The 19705-nt window shown below is 40.9% G+C and overlaps 1 protein-coding gene across 3 annotated transcripts in view; it reads right to left on the bottom strand.

The window, feature by feature from the left end:
- TET2 (tet methylcytosine dioxygenase 2) overlaps positions 1–19705 on the bottom strand; it is an 84455-nt gene that overhangs the window by 14623 nt on the left and 50127 nt on the right. For 2 of the 3 annotated variants that reach the window (XM_084627037.1, XM_084627038.1), the window contains exons 2-6: positions 13702–17092; positions 11692–11782; positions 3295–3388; positions 1829–2037; positions 349–499 (exon numbers count right to left, since the gene is read on the bottom strand). In XM_084627037.1, coding sequence (XP_084483163.1) covers positions 349–499; positions 1829–2037; positions 3295–3388; positions 11692–11782; positions 13702–17047 — 3891 coding nt within the window. In that variant the 5' untranslated portion in view covers positions 17048–17092. The remainder of the gene's footprint in view (positions 1–348; positions 500–1828; positions 2038–3294; positions 3389–11691; positions 11783–13701; positions 17093–19705) is intronic. The other variant, XM_084627039.1, reaches the window with a different exon arrangement.

Here is a 19705-nt window from a genome sequence, read left to right as displayed (position 1 = left end):
ACCGAGTACATCCTGTATTCTGCCATTGTGGAAACTGCAAGTGCAAAGCTTGTCTGTGGGCCTGATATAGCCACAACTGTTCTGGGTGTGCCCTTTCTTGCTCTTTCACAAAACCTGCATATATCATTTTATGTCTCATGGTTTTGACCTGCTGCCAGCATTTTGGCAGTCAATTAAGCTGGCTCAGTGGCTGGGGTAAATCCATTTTGACTGACACTGACTTAATTTCCCTATGTGGGTGGATTTCAAATGAGATTCTGGCCCTGTGTCTACTTTACCTCAGCTCCACAAGAACAACAGAAACATTTTATACAATGAGGCAAACTTCACTTTAAAATTAACACCAACCTCTTTTGGATCATCCCCCAGCAGCTTAAACTTCCTTGGGACCTTGCTTCTGGCAAACTTGCACCCATTGTAGTACATGCTCCAGGAGCAACCAAAGGAAAAAGAAGCACCACAAGTCTCAGGGTCCAGCCCTTGACATGCACAAGTCCGTCTAAGAAATAAGAGAAACATTTATGTGGCTATCAACAGCATGTAGAGCTGTACATGGGTAAAAGTCTGCATGCTTAAAATTCATGCAATACATGTAAACCATGTACATGTTCATGTATATGGGGATAGAGTTCTTTTGTGTGGCATTTCTCCTTATTTGCCCACCATCAGTGCAGGATTTCCGCTTCTTTTTGGCTTTCTGTGCTTGAATAGCCTGGCCCAGGTTTCAGCCCCGTAAGATAAAGCTTTGTTGAATAAATGGTCTTTTGACTTTCTAGGGAAAATGAGTTAACTCACTGCTGTTTGCCAACTGGGATAGGACTAAGTTCCTGAAACAAAGCCATGCCCATGTTACCAAAAAGAGAAAACAGAATATTTGTAATCAAGTAAGCCTTGTTCTGAAAGCAGTTTCTTTCTGTGTATAGCCATCAAAGGGAGAAAGGGAGAAAGAGGAAAAGGAGTGTGCCCTTTCTTGCTCTTTCACAAAACCTGCATATATCATTTCCTAGCTGTAAAATAGCTGACTCAAACAAAGATGTTACCAATCATTAAATATTTTTACAGACTATCAAGGTTTTGTTAGCCAGTGCTTCTCTGTTTAAATGAAGCCTTGAGAGAATTTGTGCTCAGTTGTCAAATTTTTTGTGGGTGATGGGAGATTTAAAATGAACTGTCATTAAAAACTGTAGCTACACAACTTAATTCTATATAGAAATCATACAGCTAATTCTCTTTATGCACTCCCATGAGCCTAGATGGAAAAGCTCATATATTGAATGTCTGTTTTATATTGAGATTTTTGTAATTGTGAGTGCCGAAAGAGGTCTTCATTGACTTTAATGAAGCTGAATTTGTCTCCCCCACAAGGACAGTAGGGTTTCAAAATCTCAAAAGTACCTTGCTTTTGAGAGAAGTTTCTGCGAGCCCTAAATACGTAACTTGAATTGGCTAATTTTAAAAACGGTATATGTACACATCTTGCAGCTTCTGAACTAAAATCCTCCCCCCCGCCATGACTTCGCTGGTATTACATGGGGGTGAAATCCAACACAGAATTTGTCTTACTGGATCTAGATAAACTTTTGTGAGTCAAATTCTGCTCTCAATCAGACAAGGGCAAGTACAGTTCCTACTGAAGTAATGAGCCCTGTCGTGTTCTCATTTACACCAGCCTAAATGAAGAGTAACTCCAGTGAGGTTAATAGTGACACCAGTGTAAAACCAGTGAGAGGAAAATTAGATCCAAGACGTAAGTAGAGCTTGTGTTTGTTTTTGGCTGTAGCTTGATTGCATACTCAAGGGAAAGGAGAATATGATTTGTTTCACTTACTCTTCATTCAGAGCACACCGTCGGTTTGTGAGTGTGCCATACTTCCTTAGAGTGTCGGTGAGTTCAGAATACAGCTTGTCTGCCAGACTCAGGGAAATCCCCTCCCATACCAGGATAAGGATCACTATCACTGCAGTTTCACAGGTATGGCCAGCTCGTTCCCGCACCAAGCAAAGCAGCTTTTCTTCGTCACTACTTCTACGAACTACCTGCATGTACGGCAACACCATCCCCCCACCCCCCAAAAAGCATTTCTTAGTGAGAAGCAAGAGAACATGAAACCTCAACAGTCATGGTAAAAAGTTACATTTGCCAATATACGTTTTCCCCCTTGATGCTTCTGACACACAGATTCTTGCCTCTATTGGAGTAATACACTGATAAGGGCCAGGTTAATTCTCTTCTGTTTCCTGAAACACAGGGTGGGTCTAGATGAGATAGATACTGTCTGAAGAGCACAGAAGAACTGGGGTAGGTGCAATGACACCTTTGCAGAATATCTCCTTTTTTCTCTGAGAAAACAGAAATGTGTCCAGGATGGTATTATGGCAGAAAGGACTACTGCTGTAGTAGAGGGGGCAGAAAAAGCTAGATACTCCCCATGGTGTTTCCCTCTGCAGAGATGGCAGCAGATATTTGTACCCAAATAAATCCTCCCTAAAGCAATGGTGAATAATTTAGGTCTCTCTTCTGCAAGAGCCACACAGATTTGGGGAAGAGACTAGAAAAGCTTCACAGAGGAGCCTGCCCTCATTTCTCTCCCCTGATTCCTGCTGTGCCCAGATGATAAATTGCAAACTTGAGGTCAGCCTCTGTGTTTTGCGACCTCATGTGTCCCTATTATTAATTTTCATGTATAAACATTATGGCAGCATGCACACAGTGGCAGGTAAAGTTCAAACAAAGTAGGAAGACAGGTCCTGCCTCTCAGTGCCCATATGACTGTGGGTATTTCTACAAGAGGGTACAGTCTGGCATACCAAAAGACTATAATTAAAAAGGCATCAATTTGTCCTCATCTTGTCTCCTACCAAGCGACCCAAAGTACTCAGTACTGAGTCTGCCAGAGCAGACAAAAGAGCATGCTGGCTTCTGTTGATCAGTGTGCATATTCAAAAACATTGTACTAGTGCTGTTGCACCTCTTAATTATTTCTACGCTAAATGTAACAGTAAGAAGAGTGTCTAACATTCTGGATCTTATATCTAAAAGAATGCATCTTCCTTTTCATAACTCTAGGCCAAGTTTTGCTTTCACTCACACACATGCAACTCAACTGAAGGAACTGCACAGGTGTGAGGTCAAAAACTGGCTCAGAGTGGGCAACTGGGCAGCCTGAGATATTGTTGGTACTTAGCTGTTTTAATTTTACTTCAATTAAAATAAATACATGTGTCATTCCCCTTTACTTACATGAATGATCAAACTGAAGTAGCTTATTAAGGACATGTAGACATCACTCTTACCCATTTAGCAATAGGACATCCCTGAGAACTTTTGCCTTCTTTTCCAGTATAGATGACCCTCTCAATCCTTATAGCTTTACCCTTCTGTCCAAATCTTAAACGAACAAACAAACAAAAAAATACAACAAGCAGCTGAATTTGAATGTGGTCTGCACAAATACTTAAAGTTTGAGCACATTTCAGAGTCTTATCTTAAGAAATAAACTCTTAGCTCTAAGCAAGAAGGGATGAATCATAATGTTTCAGTCTTATTCATATCAGTACAATAATATGTTGCTATGGTGAAAGAGGCCATTTTGTAAAATGTATTTAGTCGGTCATAAAAGTGTAAAAATTGTCCATCTGTGCTAGGCTGCCCAGGTGTCCTGATTTTATAGGGACAGTCCTGATATTTGGGACTTTGTCTTATACAGGCGCCTATTACCCCCCATCCCGTCCCGATTTTTCACACTTGCTATCTGGTCACCCTAATCTGTGCTAAATTTTTAAAACCAGATAGCTCCTTTCTATAGTGAATTTGCTGTATTTGATCATTTGGAAACACACATTTGACAGGTATTTTAACTGTAGGTAGTTGGTCATTTTTTAAGTTTATCGTTGTCATGGAATAGTTGGGATGTAATAGTTACATTCAACTCACTTTCTATACTGATTACTGCCTTAGACACAGCGTAAGTCAGCAAAAAGACATGAATCATTTATTTTAAGACATACTTGTCGATTATCATCCATTCTGAGTTACCTGTTGCATTTAGTTAATAAGTATGGATAAGAATTATGCCTGCCTTCTATACCTAAGCAGGGTTATAGGAAGTACTAAAATAATACCTTTGATAATGTGTCTGTAAACCTTTGCAGATTTGGAGATCTGGTTTGATTCTCACTTATCTTGGTGTAAATCAGGAGTAATTACATTTTGGAGTGGAATCTGGTCCAAAGCTGTGAGTGTGTATGAACCAAAGGCAGTAGCATACACCCCAAAGGGGACATAGTCAGCTCTCCATGCCCCCCCCCCCCACTCCCATGCACTAGCTGGCAGTTTGAGGCCTGTGCTAGGCAGAACAATTACTGCATCTATAAAAGAATTATGAGATCTGTTGTCATTTCTAAACACACTCCCCCTTCTGTGTCCCCCAGAGGCATTTACCGAAGGCCATTGCTGCTGTTGTGGTGCCCTTCTGCACAACACAATAGTGTACCAAAGTTGAAACAGCCCACTTAGTTGCAAATTTGAACAGTTCTCAGTAAATGCAACATCATGGTTCCAACAGCAACATTAACTTAGCCACATTTCACAACTGGGCAAAATTCTGTTTTCAGGTGCACTTGTGCAACTCCGTTGTGTTGTAGGGACATAAATGAAGGTAGCATTTGGCTCAGATCACAGACTACTATATATGTAATAGTCTAACCAGTAATAGAAAGCATTACACATGTCGTGTGGCCAAGTTAACTGCTTCTGGAACGTTCAGTTTGGCTTTTCTTATTTGTGTATTTAAATTAAATACAAATGTTTGTATTTAATTTTCTTCATCAGTAAAGGAAGGGGGAAAAGGAAGAATTCCCAATCATGTTGGACTACACGTGTGCTAAAGGCAATTACTAGATCACCTTTTTCCTAGTTAAAGGCTGAGATGTGAATGTACAGCTGTTTTTTTTTAAAAATTAACCATGTGCAAAAGTTGTAATTCTTTATAAAACCGTTTTTCCTATCAATTAGCTAATCAGGTTGCACTGAAATTTGTTTCTATAATATTATTCTCACTCTTCTGACATCTTTCCTTAAGTTGCAAAATAGGAGCTGATAGTTTTGAGTTATGTGAGCACTGTAGAGGGTGGATGAGGGAAAAGATAAACACACATTCCCATGGATTCATGCAACACATTTGTTGTCGCATAACTAGAAATTCCAGACCTAGCTTGTTTTGTAGATCTAAACACTTAAAACTAAAGCCAAGTGTGTTGAAAGCCAGTTCAGTAATGTCAACGCTATATTTATTTAAACTCAGTAATTGCATACATGTGTTTTAGAATATTTGTATAGGTATTTCAGGGTGTGTTTTAAAGGAAGGTTGACTTAGGGATGTAGTATTAGCTTAGAGAGCCAAATAGCTTTGTAGTTCCTCAGCCATCTTGAACCACACAGCTCTTACAATATAAAAGACTCCCAGCCTGTTCAAGTAATTTTTGAGCTTTTCTGGTGAAGCCAGCTGAGAGTATGAAGGCTGTCAACCAAAATACCTCTATATCTTCTCCTTATGCCAAAACAGCAGAAATTAAATGCAAACAAGTGAACACAATAAGCTGTGAAATCAAGCCCTCAAAAGTCAAAAAGTTTGAAAAATTAAGGTTTCTTCTATAACACTGCCAAAGTCTCATACGGAGGATTTTCTGTTTTACTGATTAAATATAAATATTAAGGCCTAAATGGAAGAACTAAAGCCCTGAGCTGGGAATGCTGTGCAGTTACAAACATACTGCATCCCAGGTGTGGCCTGTACCACCTTCTAAATGTGCGTGCTCCCTTGCACAGTGAGGAGTGTGGGATATGGTCCACCCACCCTCTCAAGCTGCCCTGCAGTGGCTCAAGAGCGTGAGTACTAACTACAGGGCAGACTGTCAGGGAACAGGGCACAAACCCCAAATTGGTTGTGAGCTCCTTACTCAGATTTCACCAACTAATTATCAAGTGTGAACTCCTCGGGCACTATAACAGCCTTAACATGGAGTCACAGACAGTCCAGTGGGGTACTCCGATCTGTCTTGCCACCCAGGTAAGCCTGCCTTTGTGACAGATGAACCCGTACATCAAAGATCACAGCAATATTCAGGTTACCCCCTGTCCTAAAAGACCGGTCACTTATCCCAGATCAGTTGCACTTTATATCTCACACCAAAGAAAATGCTTGTAGCCAATCTTATAATAAACTATCTACAGATTTATTAACAAGGAAAAGGAAACCGAGTTGTTTACAAGGTTAAAGCAGGTAAACATATATACACACAAATGAGTTTGAATCTTAAGTTTCAAAAAGTAATAGAAGCTTCTGTAATAAACAATCTCTAGATGTCCTTTAGAGCTAACCCAGGCTAAGCACTGGAGATCTTTTTTCTTATGCACAGTCCAAGCAGCATAAAGATACGGTTCCTTCTTGTTAGGGGTTTTTGTTTCTTTCCCCACTTGTGCTTTGAGTTGCAAACTCAGCTGATGGGAAGAATAAACTTGGATGTCCTTACTGGTCCTCTCTCCAAGGTTGGGGTAGGAATCAGGTTGGGTGATGGTGTGTACATTTCTAAAATCCAAACAAAATCTCATGATTTATACCTTTTAGGTACCATCACAATAGGAGACCCAGGGGCTTTTTGATTTAGTGATCACTCCCACGTCTACAATGCTCTACAATTCCTCCTGAATTTGTCTTTGCATTTCACTGTTAGCATAGGCTCTGCTAGGAGCAGGGCAGGGTGCTGTAATTACAATAGAATGCATTATTTTTTAAATTAAACCTGGGAGGTTGGAAAATGAATGCCCCTGCCTGTGGTATTTCAAGAGAGCCAATATCTCCTGCTTTTGGCTGGGTTCAAACCCTCTCAAATCTCAGTGCTCTCCAGAGTAGTCTCTTCCTTCTCTCCTTGACCAAATCCATTAAAGGCGAAGAAAATGTTCCCTCAGAAAACCTACCCTGCTATAATTGGTCATTAGGGCAGTAGCCACAGTTTCCGCTTGTACATTAGATAGAGCTCTCACTTCAGGGTACCTGGTGGCAGAATCCACCATAGCCAGTATATATTTCTTTCCATTCCTGGAGAGTTTATTTAATCTCTTATGCTTCTGACATAGGACACAACTCTTACAGTACTTTTTTTTTTTTTTTAAAACTTTCTCACACATGTGAGGGCCAATAAAAATTCTGTTGGAGCCTATCACAGGTTCTCTTCACCCCTAAGTGTCCAGCAAAGGGGCAATCAGGAACTACCTGCAGCCACACTGTCCTGTACTTATCAAACACCTGCTTGCAAGCTTCACCACGGTGCCTTTTTTTCCTTATAGAAGCCTCCCTATACAACAAACCTTCTTCTAGAAAAAATCTACCCTTTCCTTCCCCAGTCAGAGTATTATTCTGAGCTGCACTCCTCTCCTGGTGCAGGGAAAGATCAACATGTTGAGCCTCAATAAATTCCTTTTGTGTTTCACTTAAGTTAAGAGCAGACTCTGGCAAAGCCATGGAATCTCCAAACCCTTTCTCTGGGGACAGACTGTTACCCTCAGTCCTTTATAAGCTGTATTTCCCTCCCACTTGCAGCCCACCATAGACAAGCCAGGTGACGTACAGCTATACTCTTTCTCGCTGCAAGTTCTGACATTAACCTGCTTAGACATGGCTAAGGTATCACTACCTATTACAACATCAGTGGGAAGTAGATTCTGAATGCCCACAATAATATCTCCTTTAAAATCCTCAAATTTGAGGTAACCTTGGCCAAAGGTACAGAATATTCAGCCAAAGCGAATATATTTAAACTCTTATCGGGAAGTCTGTCTTCCTCCCTTACCAAACTTTCCTTGACCAAAGTGAGGGCTGTGTGTCCCTCCAGCCCTTACAATCTAAGCCATTGCCCTTTAGCATTTTAAATAAATTCTTCACAACCTTCCTAAGGTTCAGTCCTAATATAGTTCATGACTGACACTGTCAAACATTCTGAAGTTTCTATACTTCAACTGATAGGTCTCAGGGGTAATCTTAAATCTTTTCAATACATTTTCTTTCTATTTCAGATACCCCATGGCATCACCCTCCTTCATATCATTAAAAACTTAACTAGATTAACTGGGAAAGCCAGACAAGAGGAAAGACATCTGTTTCTCTACTGGGATATAGTGCATCCCACATAGTCCCTCAAAGGTGGACAGGAACTCTTCTGTACAGTCAGTTTCTTTATAAGTTGGGTGGACTTTCTCCCATTCCCTTGCATGGTGTATCGTAGAGCTTGGCTGCAGACAATGGATCGTGTGATGTGGTCTGGATGAAAGCTGGAGGCATGTAGGTAGGCATAGTGGTCAGTAGGTTTCCGGCGTAGGGTGGTGTTTATGTGACCATTGCTTATTAGCACCGTAGTGTCCAGAAAGTGGATCTCTTGTGTGGACTGGTCCAGGATGAGGTTGATGGTGGGATGGAAATTGTTGAAATCATGGCGGAATTCCTCAAGGGCGTTTTTTCATGGGTCCAGATGATGAAGATTTCATCAATGTAGCGCAGGTAGAGTAGGGGCATAAGGGGATGAGAGCTAGGAAGCCTTGTTCTAAGTCAGCCATAAAAATGTCGGCATACTGTGGGGCCATGCGGGTACCTATAGCAGTGCCGCTGATTTGAAGGTATACATTGTCCCCAAATGTGAAATAGTTATGGGTGAGGACAAAGTCACAAAGTTCAGCCACCAGGGTTTCTGTGACATTATTGGGGATACCATTCCTGACGGCTTGTAGTCCATCTTTGTGCGGAATGTTGGTGTAGAGGGCTTCTACATCTATAGTGGCTAGGATGGTGTTTTCAGGAAGATCACCGATGGACTGTAGTTTCCTCAGGAAGTCAGTGGTGTCTCGAAGATAGCTGGGAGTGCTGGTAGCGTAGGGCCTGAGGAGGGAGTCTACATAGCCAGACAATCCTGCTGACAGGGTGCCAATGCCTGAGACGATGGGGCGTCCAGGATTTCCAGGTTTATGGATCTTGGGTAGCAGACAGAATACCCTGGGTCGGGGTTCCAGGGGTGTGTCTGTGTGGATTTTTTCCTGTGCTTTTTCAGGGAATTTCTTGAGCAAATGTTTTAGTTTCTTTTGGTAACCCTCAGTGGGAACAGAAGGTAATGGCTTGTAGAAAGTGGTGTTGGAGAGCTGCCTAGCAGCCTCTTGTTCATATTCCGACCTATTCATGACGACGACAGCACCTCCTTTGTCAGCCTTTTAGATTATGATGTCAGAGTTGTTTCTGAGGCTGTGGATGGCATTGTGTTCTGCACGGCTGAGGTTACGGGGCAAGTGATGTGCTTTTCCACAATTTCAGCCCGTGCACGTCAGAGGAAGCACTCTATGTAGAAGTCCAGTCTGTTGTTTCGACCTTCAGGGGGAGTCCACCCAGAATCCTTCTTTTTGTAGTCTTGGTAGGAAGGTCTCTGTGGGTTAGTATGTTGTTCAGAAGTGTGTTGGAAATATTCCTTGAGTTGGAGACGTCGAAAATAGGATTCTAGGTCACCACAGAACTGTATCATGTTCGTGGGGGTGGAGGGGCAGAAGGAGAGGCCCCGAGATAGGACAGATTCTTCTGCTGGGCTAAGAGTATAGTTGGATAGATTAACAATATTGCTGGGTGGGTTAAGGGAACCACTGTTGTGGCCCCTTGTGGCCCCTTGTTAGATAGTTTAGTGACCTTTTTCTTTTGTAGAGAAGCAAAGTGTGTGTTGTAAATGGCTTGTCTAGTTTTTGTAAAGTCCACGTTATTCCTAGTCCCAAATGACCAGTAACTTACCCCAGATCAATGTCAATTTAGATCTTACACCAAAGACAACGCTTGTAGCCAATCCTACAGTAAACTGTCTAAAAATTTATTAAATAGGAAAGGAAACAAGAAAGCTATTTACAAGGTTAAAGCACATAAACATATATAGACACAAATAAGTTCCAATCTTAACTTTCAAAAAATAATAGAAGCTTCTATAATAAACAAACTCTAGATGTCTTCTAAGGCTAACCCAGACTAAGCACGGGGGATCTTTTTCTTATTCCCAGTAATCCTTGTCCTCCAGAATCCAAGCATAATAAAGACACAGTTCCTTCTTGTAAGGGGTTTTTATTCTCTTCCCCCCTTCCCCTTTCAGCGGCAAACTCAACTGATGGGAGGCATCCACCTGGATGTCTCATCTTCATTGGGAGGAACAGACAACAAAGTTTTTGTCCTCTTTAAATGTTCCACAATAGTTTGTCTGGTGTTGAGAGGCCTTCCTTTGTGCCAGGACATAACACCTTCTGTTGGAGATCAGCACTTTACATTAGTTAACGTCTCTCTCCTGTCCGGTGATATACACAATCACAGAGGCTTATAATACAACGTTCAAATATTACCTTACAATATGGGACCCTGATGTTATAATTAATGATGATTAATGCATGCAGAAACTTATAAGCATTCAATATAGTCTAAACAGTAATCACATTTTTATAATTCTAATACCTATTTTAACAATATTAACACACCGGTGAGCCAAACTGATGTCAGCTATGTATTTGCCAGTTTTCAAGTGAGGCCTGGGACTGTGCCATGAGCTGGCACTTGGCCAGCCAGCATCACACTCCCCTGTTAGAGTTGCTAATGCTGCTTACCATGTAGCCAGAAGTACTTGGGCTAGTGCAAGGTCTGCAGCTGAGGCCAGCCCTGCACGGGAGTCGCAGGGGAAAGAAGCTCCTTATACTGTACCACTCCCCTGTGCACCTGCTAGCTTCAATCTGGCCCCAATAGATCAGGTCCAAATCCTGCAGTTCTTACTCAAGCAAACTCCAAATAGCCTGGGTATGGAGTAAGTAAAAACACAGACACAGCAGAGTGAGGACCTCAGGATTTGGCACATAGTGTCTATGCATGCCATATAATATATGGGCTGTGCAATATGGCAGTTTTCAAGTAGCAGGAGAACCTTACTGTTTGCTGGAGTTCTCCGATTTAACACCTTATTAATGTTAGCAGTGTTTTATATTTATATAATATGTAAATGATCCACATATCTATATGACTATTATATGCATATCCTAAGCATTTGTTTTGCTGGTAATCTGGAGAATGCTAGTAATGTAGTATCTTGTGACATATAATTTATTCCATCAATCTGAACAATACTGTCTTCATATAATGGAAGGGGGGATGTTTTGCTAAAGAATTGCTTATTGAGTTTCAGGACCAAATCTTACTTTGCTCCCATTATTGTAATTGAACACATTGCAGGAGGAAAGTGAGTAGGATTAAGCCATTTGAAGTCTTTTTGTAGATAACATTTTGCTTGAATTTGCTTTTCGGTGCTCTCATGCCTCCATCTTCTTCCTATCCCCCACTGTGAATACCATAGCCAACACTCTTGCTTGGCAGGCTTATGAATACTTGTCCCCGCTTGGGTTTGCTGGCATCTGTCTCAAAGTGGGCAGCCTGTGCCAGCCAGCAGACTATTAGCCCTGTCAAATATTGTGACTCTCTGGTGAATAGCACAGTACGTAAAGCTGGCAACACTGGAGTAGCTAAGCCTACAAATAATTACTCCATTTGCAATTGTTTACTTCTTTATGTGCAAAGGCTGGAAAAATTCTGACATACACAAAAGGATAAATGTTAATCTGTCCTGTTCCTTTGCGCTAATTACCTTTCTTCCATGATTTCTCTAATAGCTGCCACGTTAGGACCGGCTCCTAGATGGGTATAGAAAGGACCTTCATCTTTTTCAATAATTTGCTCTGTTTAAAATAAAATAAAGGTTATTGCCTTAAAGTGTAATTATTTAATATAAGAAATTGCGTTGCAAAGCTTGCCCACAGCTGGCCAGGTAGGACCCTGTTATGAATTTTTGGGGGCCAAACTTTCACATATACTTGTCTAAAGTAGGCCCACAAATTATGCCCAAGTGTATTTGCAAACCATGAATTTACACATATATAATGGGTGACAGTGTATGCAAGTAGATATTGCACCCCATTGTCCCTTTTGCAAGCACAAATGCTTGTTTTATATTTTCAGTTACAGTGAAATTAAAAATTAGCATTTCCCAGTAGTTACTGAACAGTGATTTCTCACCCCCGTATTTAGAAGGGAGGATTTTTGTGGTCACATTGGCAAACATCACTTCGGGGGCTATCACGTATCTGTTTTTTGCATGTATGTATAACTTATATACCTAAGGCTTGAAAATGTGGCCCCTAAAGTTAAACACAGCTTGAATGGAGAGTGGACTCTTCTTGTTGAGTTCACAATTGCTGTATTAGCTGAAAAAGGGGTGGGGAAGACTGGGGCAAAGATGAGATGAATGCTAGATGTTGAAGAAAAGCCTCTTTGTGCCAAATACATTGAAGAAATTGTCTTAATATATCCATTATGTGAAAATGCAGGGTGACCATCTCTGTAAGTATCAGGGACAAGTTAAAACTACAAATGCAGAGAGTTTTGATTTCCCCATTTCATTTCTACAAGGTTTCTCAAAGTGTGGCAAGGAGAAACAAGAAACCAACTTCCAGTTTTGTATTTCTCCTTGCAGTATGGTAATGCACTACTTTTTCCCTTCGTCCCCATGTTAATTTTCCTGAGATTCAACTCAAAACATTTTAGAAGGGGGAAAAGATCAACTTTGCTTTTGTAGAGAACTATATTTTCAACTGTATACCCTGGGGCAGGCTCTGTGTGTGTGTGTGTGTGTGTGTATATAAAATCAGGGAGGTCACAACAAAGCTATTTGTCTTCACAATGAAGAACTGTACATTTTGTCTCAATCCAACACAGCAGAGAATCATTTCTCCAGAAAAATGACTTCAAAATGTGCCCATAGTAAGAGGCAGAGTGGAGACTCATTTCGCCAAACAAAACAGTGTGTGGCAGAATGAAAAAGAGGAGCATGCCAGCTATTACACTTATGCTTTCCCTACAGTTCCAGTCCTGCTCTGTGCAGAGTGGGAGGTGAGCCATGGTCTTGCCCCTTTGCTGCCTCTTGGAGGAGAGCAGAGAAGGAGCAGTCACTGTGCTTCCTAAAGCACAGTGACTGAAGTTCTGCTTGGCCCTGACACTGGTCATTACCAGGGGAGTGGAAGGGAAGAAAGGAAGAAGGCACCTATGTAAAGGGTCATGCAAAATCCAACCCTCTGTTTTTAAATCAGCCCTTACTCAGTCAAACTCTAGTAATTTGACTGTGTATCTGAGTAAAAATGGAGTAAGGATCTCAGGTTTTGGTCCCAAGACATCTTTCATACAAACAGTATCTCCAACCTTGACTTAAATAATACTGCATCAAATTAAATTGTGAATCTGATCTTTTTATCAGATGTGTTTGCATAATATATGCCTGCTTCTGAAGGAGACTGGATACAAAGAGATAAACAGACTGAAGAATCTACTTTATATTAGATTTGTATGCCATACATTCATGTGCTAGCACACAAACCAGACAGCTTTGTTACAAACATACGGTGGAGTTCTATTTTTAATGTAAAAACTAGTGTTGCTGGAAAGAAACTGAAACTCTCCCTTGCTAATGGCTGGCATTCTCAAAAATCAACCCAAAATAAAACCAAACAAAAAACCAAACCAAACAAAACCCCCAACCACTCTGAAAGCTACCTTCCTAATTGTGAATTAACAATGTATTTTTAGTACATTTCTTGCCACTTACCAACACAACTGCATGATGGGAAATCATATTGGGTTTTGACAGGTGTGTCCAATAAATTTTTTACAGGAGTATCCAATAACTTTGAAGGGGACTCTAAAAAATTATTTAGGACAGATCCAGCTGGTCTTTTAGTTGGGGTTTTTTCAGCAGAAGGAATTGCTTGTTGATCTAAGGTGGAAGTGTGGCTGTCAAATTCTGCAGCAATAGAATTTCTTGATAGGATAGTGAGAGGACCTGCGGTTTCGACCTTCACATGCTTAGGTGATTTGATAGTAAGAGCTTTGTGATCAAACAGTGATTTGACCTGAATTTGTTTCAGCTGCTGTTCCATTGTCTCAATGATACTCTTTTGCTGCATGTTCTCACAACTGAAGTGCTGATTCTCTTGTTTAATTGTTTTTTTCCATGTTTTGTTTTCCAGATGTCCAGTTGATAGATGCATGCAGATATTAGACTTTGAGCCAGCCTCAACTTTTATAGGCTTGTGCGTCACACTGGGACAAATTTCAGGTTTGGGTTGTTGTTGTATTTGCTGCTCTTGCTTTTGTAAGAGATGCCACCTGAGAGCAGCATGATTTTGAAAATCCTTGTGGGGTTGAGCCTGAAGGTAACACCCTCTCTGGTCTTGTGGGAGAGTTTGTTGGCTGTGTGGTAAGTACCTTTGCTGAATCGGTGGAGCTTGCTGGCTGGACATACCTTGTTTCAAATTCCCACCACATCCCTCTGGTTGTTGGAGTGGTCGCTGTATAACTGAAGCTTGTTGAGATTGTTGCTCTTGTTCTTGAAAGCAATGATGCACCTCTTGCTTTGGGGTCATGCTATTTGGATAATATTGCATATGTTGCAAGTCCTGCATTTTGTTTATTCTGAAGAGTTCGGCATTTATGGTGTTTTCCTTCTTCTCAGAAACCAAGTGCATTCGGCCAGGATGCTGCAGATTAGTATTTGTTTTCAGAATCTGATTGTAAAGGGAAGTTTTACTGTTGCTGCTTTGCTCCTGCTCTGGTCCAAGCTGAGGGTTATGCGGGAACTCAGTTGGTTTTATATACTTATTTTCGGTTTGAAAACATTCTTCTAGTTTAAGCTGACTGTAGGATGCCCCATCTATTTGCTGTTCATTGTTACTTTGGGAATGGGAAAAGGTCTGAGACAGTTCTTCGCTTTTCCTTTGCAGGGTTTGCTGGTGGTGGTGGTTTGGGGTTAACTGTGGACTGCGCGACAGTTGTGTTTGCTGAGCCTGTTTTTGCAACATCTGTTGCAAAATGTTTGAATGTAAGAATGGTTCATTCTCTGTTGTCTGGGGAGTCAAGTGCTGCTGTTTTAACAGGGCCCCCAAAGGCTGCTCAGTTTGTTGTTCTTGTCTTACTTGGAAATGAAGCTGCTGTGTATGGTGCACATAGGACTTCACCAGAGAATTCCCCTTTGTGAGCTGTGGCTGGGGAGAGTGCTTTTGGAACTGCCGCTGCTGGTCAGCTATAGGATGGACTTGCAGTTGTGCTGCCTCGCTTTTGTACAGTTGAGGCATTTGTTCCTGTTGTATTATTTTCTGGCTATGGGGCTGTCCTGAAGGCTCTTTTAATGCATCGGGATTCCCAGTATACTGGTTTAAATGCATCTGTTCCATTGGATTTGGCTGGAACTGGAGAATTGACCTCAATAAAGCCTCATTGGGCTTCTGTGGGGAAGCTCTATGGTGAAAATGAGTGGAAATCAATTCTATCCAACCTGGTTTTGGATAATGTTGTGGCTGCTGTTTCACTTGGTCTTTTCCTTTCTCAGGAGGCATCTCGTGTTCTTTTTGTCCCAAGTGCTGCTGAAAGTGTTGCTGCAACTCTCCGTTGTTCCCAACTACCTGCAGCTCTTGGATGTGTGGTTCTGATGTTGGCTTTATTTCTTCTGTGCGTTGCTGAATGGAGGTCATCATGGTAGCTGGCAGATCACTTTCACTGCCATCCTGTTGTGACACCTCAGGCTTCCGTGGAAGCTTCTGTTGAGAGTTAGGCTGTTGCTGGGCAAGGCCAGGACTCCTGGACATCAGTTCTTCCTGCTGCCCTTCATTCTTCACTTCTTTAGGAAGAGTTTCAACATTTCTGTTGTCATAGGGGTGATGTCCTTCTGTAACCCCAAGGGACAGAGTGCTGTTCATTTCTGGAGCTGGGGGAGGAACAGAAGCAGGAGGAGGAGTGAAGGAATCCTTATTGGACACTGAGTTGTGTTTAAACAAAGCACCATTTTTTTCTGCTTGCTCTGAAATCCCCTCCAGGCTATTGTTGTGAGATTGCAGATTACTGCCGGAACTTAGAGAGAGATCTTGGTTGGGTGCCCGCCCCATATTTCTATGAACACTACTGTTTCCTGTGGGTAACGGATGTGTAGCATAGCCTGGGTTTTGTTGCTGAGGCTGTAGTTCCGATTTCTGAAGTGAACAGCTACCTGGTAATCCAGGTGGTTTACTGGAGTCTTCCGTATTGTAGACCTCAGTAGCCACTACAGCTGGCACTTGAGGCAGCTCAGAGTTTGAGGTCTGTGGGGAAATGATCTGCCCTGAGGTATGGGATGAATGTGTTGTCTCATAGGACAACACATTAGTAGCCTGACTGTTAATGGCATTTATGTGAGATGTGTTTTTCTGCATTGCAATGGAAACATGGTCTGGATAATATTGAGACAGTGTTTTTTCTAGGAGTTCACCATGCATGTTTTCCATGGAAGAGGCAGAAACTGTAGCACCATTAGGCATTGGCACTGCCTTGTTCTTAAGTAGTAAGACAATGTTCTTGTTGTGGCAATTAATGTTTTCCCTCTCTTGCTCATTCTGAATCTGGAGATCTTCAGGATTTTCTGAACCATCACAGTTGTATCTTGAAGACTGTATAAAATCAGAAGCTGCATTTTCTTGTCCAGTAAAACTCTCAGATTCCTTCTCATTGCATGAATTGGAGACAGTTGGTTTTTCATTGTTTTCCCCTGGCTCATCTTTTTCACCATTTCCCTCTTCATCTCGTTTAATTTTCTTGTTCTGATGAAGGCCATAGAGAGAAGGCTCACTAAAAGTGCGTTTTATCCCACCATTTTGCATATACTTGGAATACACTCTCTTTTCCTGTAGGAGGTCAGGGCTGGTACGGTTATTTGGGTTTCCCCTCACGTGAGGTATTCCATAGCTGTTCTTAAAAAGTAGCCACTTATGGTCACCATTTACTTCAGCATGGGTTCTCTCTGTTAATGGACTTCCATTCTGCAGCTTCACTGACAAAGGCTCCACCTGGGAAACATGAGAAGGATGTGGTATTAAAAATGGGCTCAATCTATTGCCATCAACATGGTTGGTTCTATCCTGTTCCATCTGGCCTGCTCCAGGGCCATCCACAAGGCTGCCCTTTTAACGTATCTGAAAGAGAAAAAGGGAGGGAAAAGGGTCTATGTTTAGTTTTAGTTGATACACATCAAATCACTGACCAGACACAATATTTGAGCATTGCCCTCCTATCTATGCACAGCATCCCAAGTTACAGTGGTCTCTCCCGTTTGATTGGTCTCTTAATCAAACCAATGTTTTCTCAGGGTGTTTTCAATAGCATTGGACTTATAAAGTGTCATTTGGTATTATAAAGTGTCATTTTTTCATGCTGCAGTCTGATGTATTTTTAATAAATTAAAGGTGAAGCCTGAACTGAAACAATATCAGATTGGGCATGAACATGTGAAGCTGATGGTGGTATGCAAGCAGCGTGAAACTGAACCAGACAGACCCGCTTTTAAAATGGTGCAGAAAAAATGCTTGGTTTGTTAACTTGAAACCATTATGCCTTATAGCAACATACTGTCTTAGTTCATATTTTAATTTGACACGCTTTCTGAAGTTCAGCACATGATTAGTTCAAGTGTGTTTTCAAACTTGATAAGAACATTTTCAGCACTAAGTTCCTAACAATGGATGCATAGGTGAGAAACTCAGATTAGTATAGAAAAGGGCATGCAAAAATAAACTGGGGATGAGAAAATGCTCTTCTAACAGAAATATACTTATCTTAAGGCTAAATCTCTTGCATGATTAATGATAATTTTTTAATGAAAATATAAGTATTTACTGCTTCGCCTGAACTTTTCTGTAATGATTTTTATTCCAAGTAAGGTGGAAAATCATGCAGAAACTGTAGTTCCCAGACTTAGAGCTAATCCTGTTACTTGATTATAGTATGCCAAGCCTCTTTTGTCTGATTTGAAGGATTATTGCCACCAAGCTGGCTGGTTAGAGAGGCACCCCTGCACCTCTATTCATCAGCTGTTTGACAAGGTCATTTAAAGTTGGTTTTCCAAAGATCTCACCCTTAACAAAATACACGCATGAGAAAACAAAACAAAAACTGACTACTCTCCACTGGAATCCCTATACTTATTCATTATTGTTACAATACTAACATTACCATTATGCATTTATTTAAGGAAAAAAATTAAAATCATGGTACATATTCATATGCAACAGACTGTATTTGCTTGATATTAGGAACGAAGCCTGTGAGCATGTCTTTAGAATTGTATTTTTGTTGTTGTTCTGCAGCAAAGCCTAAAATCTGTGTGTCTTGGATATGAGTTGGGTCGTTTGGAAATTCTTCTCTTCAATAAATATCTTAATATTCAATAAAATATTTACCTTTTATTTATATAAAAAAGGTTTCACATTGGATAAACGTGCTGCCAGGGTGTAGTGAACAAATTCCACCCAACAACTGTCCAATTCTGGTTAGGCAGATCAGCTGAAGGTTCAGAATGACAGAAAAAGTAGAGAAAGCTGTTGTTGCACTCTCTCCATAATTTGTTCTTTGTGAGTTTTATCGTTCACCACCAACAGCCCAAATGACAGAAGAGAGACCGACAGAGCACCCTGCAGATGTTAGAAGGATTTCAGATTGGGAAAGTTAGGAAAATGTGTCAAATAATAAATACATAATGTACTAAAAGGTACAAATGAGTCTAACGTAAAAATTTTGACTCACGCAAATTTTTGCAATGAAGACATTACTTCTAGTTTGCACAGAAAGGGAATATGAAGGGCTCTCTATTATTAATTCATATTTGCTTGGACTGCTAAGAGCCTCACAAGTGGCTGATATTACCACTCCACAGAGAGGACTATTACATTTGAAAATTTCTCTTATCACAGTAGATTTGCCTCCAAGAGCACAGAACAGGATTATTTATCCTTCTCTAATTTTTTTACAATATCAAATTACACCTAATTTATACAATGTGCACTGAATTCCAGGGTATTATTACCTTACTAAACTCAAGTGAATAATAGAATTCAGAAACACTCTTTACATAAGAATTGCTCTTGGGCCATGTAAAATTATTATAAGCAGAATTGATAGCATTATATAAGATTACTGGGATTCCCTTTCTGTTCAGGGCGCTAACTTCAAAATAGGGACAATCAAAGCATCACAGGTGCATGCTAAGCAAAACTGGACAACTAGACACGCTAACCGCACCCCCTCATTTGTTCTTAAATGTGCTTTTAACCCTTAAAACTCTTTTCTCCATGTGCTCGAATTATTCTTTATACAATGAAAATATGCTATGGTCACATTGCTTCCCAAACCCCACCACTAACAAAGTGAGTTTATAAAGTAATTTGGAAAACAGAAACTAGAGATGGAGAAGATCAGTTATGTCATCTAGTCTGCTCCCCTAATAAAGCAGGATTCTTCTGTGTACAATATATATTCCAGCATCTTGGCTTGGCTAGCTTTAAGAGTCCCAGGTGATAAGGCATTCCCAACTTCCCTGGGGAGACTATTCCATAGCATAATAGACATCACTGTTAGACTGGCACATCAGGAAAACTTTCCAAGTTCCCCTCATTCCATATAGTTCTTTTAAGTAAAAAGGAAAAGTAAGGGATGCTGCAGAATTACATTCCCTCCCAACGGGGTTCAAGAAACAGACATTCACCCTAACCTGAAATTGCTTCCCTTTCATTCCCTACCTGCTGTCTTTTGAT

The sequence above is a fragment of the Lepidochelys olivacea genome (genome assembly GCF_965140295.1).
Source record: "Lepidochelys olivacea isolate rLepOli2 genome assembly, chromosome: 4".
In the NCBI taxonomy this organism is placed as follows: Eukaryota; Metazoa; Chordata; order Testudines; family Cheloniidae; genus Lepidochelys; species Lepidochelys olivacea.
The sequence above is the reverse complement of the archived record's forward strand: the minus strand, read 5'-3'. Positions and strand labels throughout refer to the sequence as shown.